The sequence below is a fragment of the Ostrinia nubilalis genome, chromosome 6 (assembly GCF_963855985.1).
Source record: "Ostrinia nubilalis chromosome 6, ilOstNubi1.1, whole genome shotgun sequence".
Lineage (NCBI taxonomy): Eukaryota > Metazoa > Arthropoda > Insecta > Lepidoptera > Crambidae > Ostrinia > Ostrinia nubilalis.
Window position 1 is genome coordinate 16,679,856 of NC_087093.1, and position 17,426 is coordinate 16,697,281.

The 17,426-nt window shown below is 45.6% G+C and overlaps 1 protein-coding gene across 1 annotated transcript in view; it reads left to right on the forward strand.

The window, feature by feature from the left end:
• LOC135072708 (neutral ceramidase) overlaps window positions 1-14,280 on the forward strand; it is a 35,175-nt gene extending 20,895 nt beyond the window's left edge. The window contains exons 4-15 of the mRNA XM_063966736.1: window positions 38-214; window positions 521-648; window positions 1,550-1,751; window positions 4,190-4,276; window positions 4,800-4,922; window positions 6,166-6,285; window positions 6,852-7,055; window positions 9,184-9,396; window positions 10,690-10,785; window positions 11,110-11,277; window positions 12,547-12,668; window positions 13,768-14,280. Of these exons, the coding sequence (XP_063822806.1) occupies window positions 38-214; window positions 521-648; window positions 1,550-1,751; window positions 4,190-4,276; window positions 4,800-4,922; window positions 6,166-6,285; window positions 6,852-7,055; window positions 9,184-9,396; window positions 10,690-10,785; window positions 11,110-11,277; window positions 12,547-12,668; window positions 13,768-13,945 (1,818 nt within the window). The 3' untranslated portion in view covers window positions 13,946-14,280. The remainder of the gene's footprint in view (window positions 1-37; window positions 215-520; window positions 649-1,549; window positions 1,752-4,189; window positions 4,277-4,799; window positions 4,923-6,165; window positions 6,286-6,851; window positions 7,056-9,183; window positions 9,397-10,689; window positions 10,786-11,109; window positions 11,278-12,546; window positions 12,669-13,767) is intronic.
• Window positions 14,281-17,426: the final 3,146 nt, after the last annotated feature.

Genomic DNA, 17,426 nt, shown 5'->3' on the forward strand with positions numbered 1-17,426 from the left:
TAGGGACTTATGTTTATTTATTAAATCCCCCTTTCAGGTCATAAAGCGGCTGCAGAAGCGATACGGGGACATCTACAATGATCAGAACGTGATCCTGAGCGGGACCCACACGCATTCCACGCCGGGCGGGTTCCTGATCGACTTCCTCTTCGACCTGCCCATCCTGGGCTTCGTGAGGGAGACCTTTCTGGCTTACATCGCAGGGATATATAAGGTAAACCTCTAGACTTGATTCTTAACTTCTACATTAGGCTAATGACTTACTTAGATAAAAAATCGTTACGTGGATCTGAGTGGTTGACTTATCAAAATTCAATTATCAACCTCAAAAATGTCTTTGTTTTAATGAATTTGTAAATATTTTACACATGAATAAATAAATATTCAAACTAATGTGTTGTCCTTAAAGAACATTTTAACATGTCTCACTCATATCACTTTCCTGTTGTTTATTAGTCTTTTAATTTTCCTTGAGCAATCTTTTCTAGATACCTACATACGATGTATGTTCTTTTTTCAGAGTATAGTCATAGCTCACAATAAGCTGACTCCAGCAAGAATGGAGTACGGAGAGATTGAAATACTAAACGCGAATATCAATCGCTCACCTACTTCATACCTGCGGAATCCGCCGGAGGAGCGAGCTAGGTAAGAGTTAATTAAGTCATCATCATCAATATTATTATGAGGTCATTTAATTATTATTCACTGCAGGAGCACGAACCCCCTTCTTCTTCTTCTTGTCGTGTCGACAACAAACCTACACAGCGTCAGCCCAAAACTCCGCCACAAGAGTGGCGTTGTCAGTAGCCTTCATTAAATCTTCCTGCGTGCAGTTGTTTGGGCACGCATGTGCTTCGTCGACTGGGGAATGAAACCGCACTTGCACTCTAAGTTTGAGCCATCCAAGAAGCCTTACCTGAACAGATTGTCCTTACTACGGCCGACCATGTAGGCCAGGGGAGCTCATGTCCAGACGAAGGACACCCCTAGACGAACCCCCTAATTTACTAGAAAGAAGCATGGAGGATATGGTCGACAGTTCGACACTCGCCACACTGGGGAATGGTGCTTCTTCTCAGCACTTGTCAAATGTTGTCTCAGAGCGAAATTAGGACAAAAACTTGAGATGAGACTTTAATAAAGTTTTTACTAGGGAGAAACGCAACCCCCTCATCCCGCTGTTGATTTACCTAGTTGGCAAAAAAAAACTTGTGTTGGCGCTGTGCGGTCTCGAAGCCAGTGCTATATCGACACTGCGTGGGCGCTGGTAGTCAAACCAGATAATATCATAATCATCGTCAGATCATGCTCGAAAGACGCCAATGTGGCAGGAGGCCTTATTGTTCTTCCTTTTAAGGGCCCTCGCCCACGGCGACTTTTTGTAGCGAAGCAGTCGCGCTGCTAGAGAACGTTGGCATCACTTCTGTAGTGCGTTGCAAACGCGCCTAACGCGCGTTAGTAGCGATGCTATCGCAGTGGGCGAGGGCCCTAAAATGTACAAGTACTTTTAAAAAGTCTAAATAAAGGAATTTCTCTTTGCTTCCAGATACAAATACGACACAGACAAGACTCTAGCACAGATCAAGTTCTTATCGCCATCAGGCGGGGTGCTGGGCGCGCTGCAGTGGTTCGCGGTGCACCCGACCAGCATGAACAACACCAACCGCCTCGTGTCGGCCGACAACGTAGGCTTTGCGTCGCTACTTATGGAGAAGGCGCTCAACGGAAACACCACGGCGCCTGGCAAGGTACTAACACGGGACTGTACTGTACAACCATAGGTCGCTGATTCATATCCGGCTCGAAGGACCAATATTGTGGCTTAGAAAAAAAGAGCGCTCAGAGCGCTTTTGGCGTCACCCGGGATCATGAACAACACCAACCGCCTCGTGTCGGCCGACAACGTAGGCTTTGCGTCGCTACTTATGGAGAAGGCACTCAACGGGAACAATACAGCGCCCGGCAAGGTACAGTGGGGCTTAGAAGGCTGCTAACACAGGACTGTCTGTACAACCATAGATCGCTGGTTCATATCCGGCTCGAAGGACCACTATTGTGGCTCAGAAAAAATAAAGAACGTGTCACGGACGAAGGACCAATATTGCGGCGCAGAAAAAAATACAGAACGTGTCACGATCTGGAGCGCTTTTGGCGTCACCCGTGATCATGAACAACACCAACCGCCTCGTGTCGGCCGACAACGTGGGCCTCGCCGCGCTGCTCATGGAGAAGGCGCTCAACGGGAACACCACGGCGCCCGGCAAGGTCAGTGGGGCTTGGAAGGCTGCTAATACGGGACTGTACGACCATAGGTCACTGATTCATATCCGGCTCGAAGGACCAATATTGTGGCTCAGAAAAAAAAAATAGAATGTGACATGGACTGTAAATCTATAGGTTGCTGGTTCATATCCGGCTCGAAGGACCAATATTGCGGCTCAGAAACCAAAAATATAGAACGTGACACGTATCTAGAGCGCCGGCGTCACCCGTGATCATGAACAACTCCAACCGCCTCGTGTCGGCCGACAACGTGGGCCTCGCCTCGCTGCTCATGGAGAAGGCACTCAACGGGAACGCCACGGCGCCCGGCAAGGTAAGTGGGGCTTGAGAAAGATGGTCTATAAAACAATTGGTGTGGAGGAATGGAGGGTCCCTTGAAGCAAAGAGAGGCTAACTGGAGAGAGAGACTAGCCTGAGACGGAGCTCATGCTTATGGAAAAGGCGCTCAAAAAGCACGGTGCCTGGAAAGGTACAGTGGGGCTTAGAAGGCTGCTAACACGGGACTGTACATCCATAGGTCGCTGGTTCATATCCGGCTCAGAGGACCAATACTGCGGCTCTGAAACAAAAAATATAGAACGTGACATGGACTGTACATACATAGGTCGCTGGTTTATATCCAGCTCGAAGGACCAATATTGCGGCTCAGAAACAAAAAATACAGAACGTGACACGGACTGTACTTACATCCATAGGTTGCTGATTTATATCCGGCTCGAATGACCAATATTGCGGCTCAAAAAAAATAAAAAAATAAAGAACGTGTCACGATCTGGAGCGCTTTTGGCGTCACCCGGGATCATGAACAACTCCAACCGCCTCGTGTCGGCCGACAACGTAGGCTTTGCGTCGCTGCTCATGGAGAAGGCCCTCAACGGGAACAATACAGCGCCCGGCAAGGTCAGTGGGGCTTAGAAGGCTGCTAACACGGGACTGTAAAACCATAGGTCGCTGATTCATATCCGGCTCGAAGGACCAATATTGCGGCTCCGAAGGCAAGGTCAGTGGGGCTTGAAAAGGTGTTCTATAAAAACAATTGGTGTAGAGGAATGGAGAGGACCCCTCGAAGCCGGAAAGGCTGACTGGAGCGCGAGACTTTAGCCTTAGATAGCTTTATGCTCATGGAGAAGACACTCAACGGGTACAACACAGCGCCTGGCAAGGTCAGTGGGGCTTAGAAGGCTGCTAACACAGGACTGTCTGTACAACCATAGGTCGCTGATTCATATCCGGCTCGAAGGACCAACATTGCGGCTCAGAAACAAAAAATATAGAACGTGACACGGACTGTACATCCATAGGTCGCTGATTCATATCCGGCTCGAAGGACTAATATTGCGGATCAAAAAAAAATAAAGAACGTATCACGGATCGTGCCTCGTAAGAAACGGTGCATCCTCTTACGTCATAATCTTTTTAGATACAATGCCGCTGCGGGAGCGATGTCACCGCCATTTCCCTTGGATTTATATGGCCGTCGTGCAAAAACTCGCTGCCGCCGCGGTGTGTAAGTCCCCATAGGCGGGTTTTAGAATCGCGCTGACCGCTCGCTGATCGTCGGCGCTAACAGATCAATATGTATGTAATGTAAGGGAACGTTCCTGAGTGACGCTGATCGCTCAGCGTCGACGCTTCATACATTTCGGCTGTCAGCGCTGAAGGTCAGCGTGCGTCAGCGTGACTCTAAAACCAGCCATACAAATCCAAGGAAAATTAGTGCACTGACTTCGCAGAGATGACGGTGCCACCGCCGCTGCAGCATAGTGTGTACACGACCTTAAAGCGGTCCCTAAATAATAGCGTGGAGGTGGTAAATCCTCTTCCATTAACTTTTTTAATGGAATGAGAGCTTGCTAATCCAATGAGCTACGAAATTGATATACAATTTTATTTGTACTTTCAGGGCAACATAGTGTGTGCGTTCGCGTCTACAAACCTCGGCGATGTATCTCCCAACATCAAGGGTCCGCGATGCGAATTCTCCGGTAAGGTGAGTTTGTTATTTTCAATAATGAAGGAAACTCAACTCAAAAGTTAATGAAGCATATTATTGCTTTATGTATGGCATTGTTTTAATTTATTATGAATAAAAATAGGTACCTGTTTTCTTCTATTTATATCGATACTAGCTTTTGCCCGCTGCTTCACCCGCATGAAATTTAGTGTCACAGATCTGCATAAATTATAGCATATTATGTTAATCTGAGTTACAAACAATAATACTGTAAAGTTTCAACAAAATCCGTTCAGTAGTTTTTGCTTGAAAGAGTAACAAACATCCAGACATCCAAACTTTCGCATTTATAATATTAGCAGGATAGTAGGATGTACTCATAATTAAGCTGTACAATGACCCTCAATGTGGCGATACTCTTTTTTACATTTTCTACAAAATAAATTGTATTCGAACAGATGCTATTACTTGTAATTTTGGAACTCATTTGGAGTTTAATTAAAAGCTTAAAGTATTTATTTGGAAATAAATGATCTGTAAAATAATAATTTCATCGTAGGTATGCGATCAAGAGAAGCTGCTCTGTAAGCAGCCTAAGGAGCGCTGCTTCGCGTCAGGCCCCGGCGATGATATGTTCGAGAGCACCAGGATCATTGCTACGAGGATCTATGAAGGAGCTATGGTAAGATTAAGATTGAACATGCTTTACGAGTATTTACCGAGACCACTTCGGTTGTTGGCCGGGTAGTAGTCAAACTCAAGCGTAGATTCACATTTGTTATTGGTTGAAATCGAAGCACCTGTAAGAGTAGGCGCACACCGTTGATTTTTAGTTGGCCGATAGTTGTGCCCGATTTTAATTTGTATGAAGAATCTGCCAAATCGAATCGGCGTAGTGTGCGCACTCCCATACATGCCCATACTGATCAACTGCCCGACTAAACTGTCGGCCGATAAAAAATCAACGGTGTGCGCCTACTCTTAAACGAACTAAAGTCGCTGATATAGTCCAATGGATTATCAAGCTCAAGTTTGTAAGGCACATAGTACGTATCACTGATAGATGATGGGGCAGCAAGGTTCTAGAGTGAAGGTCGCGTACCGGAAAACGCAGCGTGGGACGTCCATCCTCAAAGTGGACCGATGACCTCATAGAGGTAGCAGGAAGGCGATGGATGCAGGTCGCTACTAACCGGTCGTTACGGAAATCATTGGGGGAGGCCTATGTTCAGCAGTGGACGTCCTATGGCTGAAATGATGATGATGATTGGTTGAAATGTAACCCCGACCAAATCAATCACAGGGTTGATTCTGTTCTTGAATGTTTATAATTTTGATATTTTGTAATTTACTGTCATGATAGTGGCGCTACTGCAGCGCTTTCTCACGCCTCTAATTTGAAGGCGTCCTATAAAGTGCTATAAAGTGTAAAGACTCTAATGCCCGTTTTCACCATCAATCCAATGAGGGTTTTTGCGTATGAAAGATCCGCTAGATGGCGGGACGTGGATGTGGGGTCTGACTGCTGCGTGATTGGTGGATTTTGAAATATCTGTCAATGTCATGTCAAAAATGATTTGGACCTCGCGTCTACGTATTGCCATCTGGCGGATTTTTCATACGCGAAAACCCTCATTTTTACGTGACCCCTTTGAAAACAAAATTCCTGTTATGTGTTCTCATAGACGTCACTTAAAAATCAGGGATTGATGGTGAAAACGAGCATAAGTAGACTCGCACTAGCTCACTCGTAGACTAGCACTCGCGCAACTCCCCGCTAATCCCCGCTAAATTTTGTCAGTGTGTGCGTGCGCGCCGCATACGTATTGGCACGCTCACATAAAAACCGCGCTCGGTGCGTTTCTATGAAGAGATATACCTACTTATTTGTATTTACTCTGCTACTACTACGTATGGCCTTCCAGAAACTGCTGCAGCAGCCGGGCGAGGACGTGACGGGGCCCATCAGCTCGGTGCACCAGTTTGTGCGCATGCCCGACCACGAAGCGCACCCCTTCGACCCCGTCAGCGACACCTTTGAGACGGTCAGTTTGTGTGGTATACATACAACCCGGTCGAACTGCGCACCCGGCAGCTGTGACATCACGATGCTCTACGGACGGGTCGAACGTGAGGTGTGCGAGTGAGTGCGAGGAAGAGTCGCATTTCAGTCCAACGTGTTTGGACTTTGGAAGAACCCTACGTGTTTGCACCAAAATTTATTTTATTCCAACTGGTTCTCATAGAAAACATGAAAGTTCGCTTGACTCACGACTGATTCTCCATGGAATAGTACACTAAATTAGTGCCCAGGTCTTTCTTAGAAAGTTTCGTTGCGGTTAACGCTTTAATCATGTCTAGCTCTCTCTTACAACATTCTAGTGCACTTAGTACCGGATTAAGACTATTGAATGCACTAAGCAATCTAATCCACCCCCACTCCCCCATTTTTGGTGCACATTTTGGTGCCCCCCAAGTAAAACTCAGTAAAAACTCAGTAAAACTCATTTATTTCTGTAAATAGGCTTAAAAAAAGCACTTTTACGACGAGACGTGATGAAGCTCAAAAGAAATTGAAAACTGGCACTGATCGTATCTGGTTCTTCTACAGAACGTAACCGTCCGCGGTTGCGTGCCAGCCATGGGCTACAGCTTTGCGGCCGGCACCACCGACGGGCCCGGCGCCTTCGACTTCCGACAAGGAACCACCTCGGGGAATGCTCTATGGAACGCAGTCAGAGACTTTCTTGCTGAACCCACGCCAGCTGATGTGCGCTGCCACGCACCTAAGCCCATACTGCTCGCTACTGGACGGGTAAGTAGCTTCATACTGCTCAATACTGGACGGCTGAGAGATGAGACTTCTGCCAGGGGACCACCTCGGGGAATGCTCTGTGGAACGCCGTCAGAGACTTCTTGGCTGAACCCACACCGGCTGATGTTCGTTGCCACGCGCCCAAGCCTATACTGCTCGCTACTGGACGGGCAAGTAGCTTCATATACCGCTCGTTATTGGACTTGATAATTCCTACTGGACGGATGAGTAGTGAGACTTCCGACAGGAGACCACCTCGGGGAATGCTCTGTGGAACGCAGTCAGGGACTTTCTGGCTGAACCCACGCCAGCTGATGTTCGCTGCCACGCACCTAAGCCCATACTGCTCGCTACTGGACGTGTAAGTGATACTTACTACTGCTCTTTACTGGACAGGAGAGAGGTGAGACTTCCGCCAGGGGACCACCTCGGGGAATGCTCTATGGAACGCAGTCAGATACTTTCTTGCTGAACCCACGCCGGCTGACGTCTACTGCCATGCGCCTAAGCCTATACTGCTCGCTACGGGACGGGAGAGTAACTTCATACTGCTCGTTATTGGACGGCTGAGAGGTGATACTTCCGACAGGGTACCACCTCGGGGAATGCTTTGTGGAACGCAGTCAGGGACTTTCTAGCTGAACCCACGCCGGCTGATGTTCGTTGCCACGCGCCTAAGCCTATACTGCTCGCTACAGGACGGGTAAGTAGCTTGAGACTTCCGTCAGGGGACCACCTTGGGGAATGCTCTATGGAATGCTGTCAGAGACTTCCTTGCTGAACCCACGCCGGCTGATGTCCGCTGTCACGCGCCTAAGCCCATACTGCTCGCTACTGGACGGGTAAGTAGTTTGATAATTCCTACTGGACGGATGAGAGGAGACTTCCGACAGGGGACCACCTCGGGGAATGCTCTGTGGAACGCAGTCAGAGACTTCCTTGCTGAACCCACGCCGGCTGATGTCCGCTGTCACGCGCCTAAGCCCATACTGCTCGCTACTGGACGGGTAAGTAGTTTGATAATTCCTACTGGACGGATGAGAGGAGACTTCCGACAGGGGACCACCTCGGGGAATGCTCTGTGGAATGCCGTCAGAGACTTTCTTGCTGAACCCACGCCAGCTGATGTCCGCTGCCACGCGCCTAAGCCCATACTGCTCGCTACTGGACGGGTAAGTAGTTTGATAATTCCTACTGGACGGATGAGAGGAGACTTCCGACAGGGGACCACCTCGGGGAATGCTCTGTGGAACGCAGTCAGAGACTTCCTTGCTGAACCCACGCCGGCTGATGTCCGCTGTCACGCGCCTAAGCCCATACTGCTCGCTACTGGACGGGTAAGTAGTTTGATAATTCCTACTGGACGGATGAGTAGTGAGACTTCCGACAGGGGACCACCTCGGGGAATGCTTTATGGAATGCCGTCAGAGACTTCCTGGCTGAGCCCACGCCGGCTGATGTTCGTTGCCACGCGCCTAAGCCCATACTGCTCGCTACTGGACTGGACGGGTAAGTAGCTTGAGACTTCCGCCAGGGGACCACCTCGGGGAATGCTCTATGGAATGCTGTCAGAGACTTCCTGGCTGAACCCACGCCGGCTGATGTTCGTAGTTTAGCGCCTAAGCCCATACTGCTCGTTACTGGACGGGTAAGTTCTTAAAAGGTTAATATCCTCAATAACGTTAGCTAAATGGGATGGAATCTCTATGGCAGACCAGTGCCATTCATGGACATCGTTCGGCTATTTGTCGCATTAAAAGTTGTTTAAAATATTTGTGTAAATTATGTAATGCTCGTCTTTAGCAATATCTACTACTTACTCGTACTTGATATAAAATTTCGTACCACACCGTGTGATGATGTAGGATGTAAGCAATCTTGGACTGAGCTTCACAACCTAGTAGTATTGTATAGATATGAATACTGCTTAGTTCTGTAGTTTTGCGTAGTAATTTTGCGTGGATTAGCGGGGAGTTGCGCCGAATTTTGACAGTGCGTGCGTGCGCGCCGCATACGTATTGGCGCGCTCACATACAAACCGCGCTCGGTGCGTTTCTATGAAGATGACCTACTCATTTGTATTTACTCTGCTGAAAATCTCGGTTAATGTCCAAATTGTCTCCCCCAGATGAAGTTCCCGTACGCGTGGCAGCCGAGTATCGTATCAGTGGCGTTGGCTCGCCTCGGTCGCGTGACGCTGGCCGCCGCGCCCGGAGAACTTACTACTATGGCCGGCCGGCGCTTACGCAGAGTGTTAGCGGCTACTGGTGCTGAAAAAGTCGTTATAGCGGGACTGTCTAATGTGTATTCGGATTACATAACCACTCCTGAAGAATATCAGGTATGCGGGTATGCCATGACTAATGACTATATGATAAGACTAATAGAAACCCCTGAGGAATACCAGGTAGGAGATCCATACAGCATCTCCTGTTACGATGTCATCATCTATGCCTGTTACGATGTCATGCGCCGACGCAAAAAGAGTTGTCATCACCGGCCTGACTAATGTGTAACAGTACTACATGCTACCCCCGAGGAGTATCAGGTAAAGAAGGTTTCTTATATCCTTCCACCATCAAGCTGTAAGCTACGTGCTTGGTTAAATCACTACCATTGCCGGCCGGCGCTTGCGCAGGGTGTTAGCTGCTACTGGTGCTGAGAAAGTCGTTATAGCGGGCCTGTCTAATGTGTACTCGGACTACATTACTACACCGGAGGAGTACCAGGTAAGGAGACATCTCTCCACCTTCCCATGGTCATAATAACCCAAAGGTTTTTCCTGAACGAACAAGGGGAGAAGTGTGCGGAATTGTGTGCCACACTTCTCCCCCTTTGGGACTCTTCCCCTTCTGGGGCAGCACACCACAAACATCGGCTCTTCTCTTTGCTACCTATACGCGATATCCTATAGCCGTCTGAAGTTCGAAACGAGATCGGAGTATCGAGCTGGACTGATTGACCAGGTAGGAAAGTCCCTGGTTACTATCCCTATTGTATTAAGCTGCGGGTCACGTGACGCTGGCCGCCGCGCCTGGGGAGCTTACTACTATGGCCGGCCGGCGCTTGCGCAGAGTGTTAGCGGCCACTGGTGCTGAGAAAATCGTTATAGCGGGACTGTCTAATGTCTATTCGGACTACATAACCACCCCAGAAGAATATCAGGTATGCCATGAATAATGACTATAACATGATAAGACTAATAGAAACCCCTGAGGAATACCAGGTAGGAGATCCATACAGCATCTGTTTCTGTTACGATTTCACAATTAAACTGCTACCATGCGCCGGCGCAGAAAGAGTCGTAGGCACAGTTTATGCTTCGTGTGTTTCTATGTATGTATTTTTCGTTCGTTGGTTCGTTTCAGCCGAAAGACGTCCACTGCTGGACAAAGGCCTCCCCCAAGGATTTCCACAAAGACCGGTCCTGCGCCGCTTGCATCCAGGTACCTCCCGCGACCTTCACCAGATCGTCGGTCCACCTAGTGGGAGGCCTGCCCACGCTACGTCTTCCAGCTCGTGGTCGCCACTCAAGAACTTTCCTGCCCCAAAAAAAAAAGGAAAAAAATGTATTTTTATCAATAATTTATTTTGTAGTGTAAATCATTAACTGTGTTAATGTTATTTTTTTCAGGCTCAAAGATATGAAGCAGCTTCTACGATTTTTGGACCTCACACCTTGGATATTTATTTGAACAAATACAAGGAGCTATCTGAAGCGTTAAATTCAGTAAGTGCATTTTTCAACTGACGTTACCTATTCGTCGTACCCTTATCGAAAATATTTTAACATAACCTAAAATGTAGAACAACTGATATGGCTTATTATGTGATTCATGAGTAAGAAGTACTGAATGTTTTAATGAGGGCTATAATTTTAACGCTCACCAGTTAGCGCTAACTTGTGAGGGCTAAAGCGGTAGCAGGACCATTGCTTTTGCACTCACCAGGATGGCGTCACTGTAAAGTAAAGTAAGGGTTATGTGAATCAACTGTTAAGTACAAAATCGATAGCCCTCGATAGGGATTTACGAAATGAACCCGATTTTTCCAGGGCGCGTCTCTCGAGCCCGGGCCGGAGCCGCCGGACTACAGCAGCCAGCTGATCACGCTGGTGACGCCGGTGCTGTGGGACGCGGCGCCGTGGGGCAAGGAGTTCGGAGACTGCCTCCACCAGCCCGAGAAGCGATACGGGTACGGGGACACCGCTACGGCTACTTTTGTAAGTATTGCTGGGTTAAGGTCTCTAGTAAGGGCCAGCGATAAGGGGATTCTCACTCTGGGGGAAAGAGGATTCTCGCCCCAGAGAGGAGAAGATTCTCGCTCAGGGGAGGGGATTCCAGAATCCTGGACGAACCCATTCTCACGGAGCAGAATTCTTACCCAGAGGGTAGGATTCTCGCCCAGGAGGATTCTCGCTCGGGAAAGTCCGATTTTCGCACAGTAAGAAGAGTATTCTGGTGAAGGGAATAGAGACTTCACGCCTGAGGAGGCGGATTTTCGCCCAGGCGAGGGGGATTCCAGAATCCTGGGCGAGCCCATTCTCGCGGAGCAGAATTCTTACCCAAGGGGTAGGATTCTCGCCCAGTGGGAGGATTCTCGCTCGGGGAAGACCGATTTTCGCACAGTAAGAAAGGGATTCTCGTGCAGGGGGAGAGGATTCACGTCTGGGGAGGAGGATTTTCGCCCAGGCGAGGGGGATTCCAGAATTCTGGGCGAACCATTTCTCGCGGAGTGGAATTTTTTCCCAGAGGGTAGGATTCTCGCTCGGGGAAGACCGATTTTCGCACGGTAAGAAGGGGTTTCTCGTGCAGGGGGCAAGAGGATTCTGAAGAAGAGGGGTGAGAATTCTGGCCCAGGGGTAGGAGGATCCTTACCCAGTGGTAAGAAGATTCTCGCTCAGGGGTAGGATGATTCTCACCTAAGGGGACGGAAATTATCGCTCAGGGGAAGTGTTTAGTCTAGGGGGGCAGGTGGCAATAACTGCAATTTTTATACATAACAAAATTTATTACACAGTTTTGTGACTATCTGTCTCAGTTGCTCAGGCTGGCATATTGATTTGCCCGACATTGATGGTAACATTTGAAACTTTAAGACAATGGCTCTGCAAATCACTGCAACTGTCTTGATCTAAAGGACTATCTTCCAGACGGTTATCTGACGCCGTAAAATCTAACATTTGTAACTTTAAGACAATGGCAAACATCACTGCAACTGTCATGATCTAAAGCAGTGTTTTTCAACCTTTTTCATGACACGACTCTAAAGGACTGCCTGTGTTCCTGACACATGTCTGACGCCGTATAGATGACCCAAGCTGAACTGTCCCACCAAACTCAATGACAGGGGGGCGCTACCATCGTTCAACTATATGGTTTCCAACATGGCAAAAATCGGAACCAGCGATCCGGTATTGACGGTGGCGCCCCACTGTCAATGTCATGCATAGGACAGTTCAGTATTTTAGAACTATACCATCGTATTGCAGGTAGCGGGCAACCCTCGTAACTCGCTTCGTCACGGGCGCGGCTACGGGACGGTGGAGCGGCTGGTGTCGGAGCAAGACGACGCGTGGGTGGTCGTCGCTACTGACGCGGACTGGGAGACCAAGTGAGTTGATTATCCTTCCACATGTTGTCAATTAACAGTAAGTACTATATTCCCTCGAGCTGGGGGAAAGTCGATTCTTGACCTCAAACTCCATGTACTTTTGATTAGGTAATTTCGTTGTGAGATCAATGTCATTAGCTTTAATGTATGTACTTTTGATTAGGTTGAAGTGGTAATTTCGTTGCAAGATCGGAGAGAAACGTGCTATACACTGGTTGGGTTTTAATTTAATGATCTTGGCTACACAAGAATAGTACCGATGGCAACGAGAGTGATGAATAGTAATATTTAAGTCATGTGGTTCCAGCAGAGTAGAATAGGACATAATAGATATAGGTAGTTCCGTAAATGTCGCATGACTAAGGGAGAAATTAATATGCGAATATTAGGCCTTCAAACTCATCTGGCCAACGTGGGCATCATCATCAACAGCCCTTTTCAGTCCACTGCTGGACTATGAGCCTCCTCCACCATAGAGGAGGGTTTTATCATAATCCCCACGCTTGGCAGGCGGGTTGAAGATCGCAGTTTAAAAAAAATATGTTTTTCAGAGAGCGCTGCTGCCCGTTCTCTGTTTGATGTGTAGTCCCTAAGTCGCCTCTTACGACACCCGCGGGAAGAGTAGGGGTTGGTGACAAATGTATTCTACTCTGCCGCCATGGCTTTCTTTTTCTTTCTTTCGCATGGTGATAGATAGATAGATAGATAAATGGTTTATTTGCAAAACACATTGACACACAAGAAGCAAAAAGTAAGATTAATAAACACAGGAGTAGCAGGAAACATATAGTACATTACAAAGAGTAAGAAAGAAAATCCTGCGCGCTAAGGTATAATAAGTGTGCCGCAGCGATGCAAAAAAGCAGAGAGCTCAGTGTAGACACTGCTCTAAAATGAGCAGAACACTGATTTTCAGCTCTTGCTTGAAAAAAAGAAGGAAGACGCACAAGAATGGTAGAGAATAAGGTGGTGAAAATGTTGTACTATTGTAAACCTACATAAATATCAGAAATTAGGTGCGCAATTTCCCGCCATGCGATTGCTTCCGATACTGCTCTTTCCAACTATTAGCATTAACGACGATAATTCTCCACTCCAGGTACATCTGGCGCCGCAACTCCGTGGTCCTCGGCACGAGCCACGCCCAGCTACAGTGGGACATCCCCGCGGGAACGCAGCCAGGCACGTACCGCCTGCACCACTACGGCAACTACAAGTACATCCTCGGCGGCATCTACCCCTACCACGGCTTCTCCGACCCCTTCGAGGTCAGGTAATGAGGGCTATCGTTTTTATACTTAACAGTTGGCACCCCTGGCGATTGACAGGACCTTACTCTACAGTGGCGCCATCTTGATGAGTGCAAATGCGATAGTCCTCCTACCACTTTAGCGCTCACCAGTTGGTGCCACTGTCTTCGCTACTAGCAAGTGACAGGACCTTACTCTACAGTGGCGCTAACTGGTGAGCGCTAAAACGATAGCCCTCATTGACCTCTCTTATTCAAAAAATTCAAAATGTCTATTTTCTTATAAGACACATTTACAGTTGTTGGGAGTCTCCTTTTAAGTTTAGAAAACCTGGTCCTGTATTAGGAGACGCCCGCTCTTTCGATCAGAAAATAAAATAAAAATTTACTTGTTATACTTGAACCTAAAGAAATTATAAAACAAAATCGTGAAAATATACTGTAAAGCCTTAACCACACCAACGCGTGCAGATCGCCATCGCCGGTGCGGTTAAAGCGACCACCCATGACAGTTCACGCAACCTGTCATTTCCCAATGATCGCGCCGGCGATGGCGATTTGCACGCGTTGATGTGGTTAAAGCTTAATTGCTACAAATATCTACATACGTAAATATGAATTTATCGCCGTTTGAGTTTAGGTAACCGCGGTTAAAGTCATAGCAGACTTATCAACTCAGAAAGGTATAACACCCTATCTCCTTTCGCCGGGAGGCGCGGCGTACGTTACGGTGTGTATAAGTGTGTGTTGCAGTGTGGAGTTTCATACAAAGAATACTGACCGTCTCGAGTTGATACGGTTGCGATTCGTTCCCGGGTTGTTAAGTGTGCTTCGTCCTTTAGTCTACTCATTCTCTCGTTTGTACATCATATTTTAAAAAGGTTAATATGATAGATACGAATTACTTTTTCGACCCCGTCTACCTATAATATACGGTTTTCCGAGATCAAGTGACTATACTTTATAACCTTGGTTTATAACCAAAGAAATTACCGCTTTTACAATCTTAATCTGAGAATATTTTACGAATATTCTCGGACCCTTTCGATGTTTAACTGAACCTCTACTATGAATCCTTTCGTCATATGTATGTTATGTTTTATATGGTACTTCAACCCAAAGAAATGGTCGCTTTTAGACTTGTTTGGAAATCAAAATCGTGAAAATACTTTACTGATACCTACAAGGATATCCTCGGTATCTGTTGAACATGGAAGATTTCGAAGATTTTGGTCAAGATCGTGACTATCAGTACAACGACTGTGTTGTAAACGAAAACTAACTGAAGTGTCAAGTCTGAATTTTGAGTAAGCTATGTAAGTATTTTGTTTTCATTTTATTGAACTCTGCCGACATAAATACCATTTATAGTCAAGGTTCAAATAAAGTTTGTGGCGTAAATATTGGTCTAGCTAGACCGTTATGCCAAGACGCATGACAGACTATGCAGGTTATTATAATATCTATAGGTACTAGATAGGTATTGTTCTAATATTGATATGTGATAGCAAAATACATTGTTTCGATACCCAAGTGTTAGGCGACTATTGACTATTATGTAATACGTATTTTTAAAAATATATTTGATATAGTTTAGCAATTTTAAAATGTAACAGAGAAGACGATCAATTAATAAATTAGTGCGGTAAGTGAGACCAAAGTAGTATAATGGATAATAAGCCTGTACAGTTAGCTTTAAGTTATTATAGCCGGCATTTTACAGGGGTTGCCAACCTGCCATTAATAAAAAAAATAACGTAGGCAACCCTAAAGCTAAAGGTATGTTTACATCGCACAGGCGGTTTCGCGGTCTTAAAGTATTACTTGACGTGGCGATGTGAATATACCTTGTTTATTGGTATTTTTTATTTATAATTAATTTAATCATACTTTTATTGTGTCGTAATTTTAAGCTAGTCCTATTTTAATAATGAGTTGAAGTTATGTATATTGTAATACTTCTACTTTTTGATTATTTACAGTTTGGAAAGATAATGTCTTTTATAATAAAGATTTTTTGTTTTTTGTAAGAAAGTTTTTTTCTCCCCCCATAACCTAATTACTAATTACTGAAATTAGAATAAAGTTCTGTAAATCACATCCAAGAAGCGAAATGAATGTTGAAGCCATAGTATAAGTCGTTTTGTGGTACATATTTAGTCGGTCCAAGGATACATTATACAGACATTAATCTTTAAGTAAGTAGGAAGACGTTGATGAACTATGCACGTTATTTTAAGGGTTGCTAAATCCTTTCCTTATGTCGTTCGAACCAACACTACTAGATAGCTACTACATTACAATAAAAGGCATGTAGTTAGGTAATAATATACGATATTACTTAACTCGTGAAAATACTTATCTGCCTAATTAATGTTATTAGGGAATACGACAAAACATTGATAATTTTATCTTGTATCTTTTAAGTACGCAGCTATTTATCAGTTACTAAAAGGATTATCAAAGCGATTATAGTAACTATGTATATGAAAGTTCCTTAAAATAAATTGTTTTGTACTCTAAGTTCTAACATATTAGTACTTACGTACTAAAAGCACAGAATAAATAATAGTAGTACTAAAAGTCAAATCTTTAGATTAGGTATATTTTCAAAATGAGAGTTAATAAAAACAAAATATTTGTGTTTTAGTATTCAGTAATCTCTAATTATAATATAGTATTTAATTGAAAAGCACACAAAAAGTTTAATTTTGTAGACCAGTAATAATATTGTCTCTTATTATTAAATACACACACGCACAACACATATTTTTACGTAGGTGTCTACTGAAAAAATTAAGATCAAGCTGTATTGTTCTACCCCATACCGAAATCGTTTACGTATTGAGTCCTAAGTCTATACTCCGTATACATTAAATACTACCAGTAAATTAAACTTATTGACTTACTTGACTTATGGTCCTATGTCCCCTAGATGGGGCAGAGGGCGTCCACAACTGTCCTCCATCGCGTTCGGTCTTGAGCTATGTGTTTGATCTCGCTCCAAGTCTTGCCGATCTTCTTCGCCTCGTCTGTCACAGTGCGCCGCCAAGTTTGCTTGGGGCGACCACGTTTGCGTTTTCCTTGGGGGTTCCAATCCAGAGCCTGCTTGGGGATGTGATCGGGATCCCTCCGGAGAGTGTGGCCAATCCAGTTCCACTTGCGGCGCTTGATCTGCTGGTCGATCGGAATTTCGTGGCAGCGTTCCAATAGCTCGATGTTTAAATTAAACTTATTGCAGTAGAATAATTACTTTTTGACCATTTTGTAATACCATGTTTCTGAACAAATAAATGATTTATTTATTTAATTATGCATCAAACATGCTTTGTTGAATGTCCAGTCGATAGTACACCAGACTATATGTTTATTGCAAGTATCACCTAAGTATTACCATTTCACAAGATAAATAAATAAATATCCTTGGACATTTTACACAGCGCGCCTCTAGCCCCAAACTAAGCAAAGCTTGTACTATGGGTACTAGACAACGGATATAAACATACTTA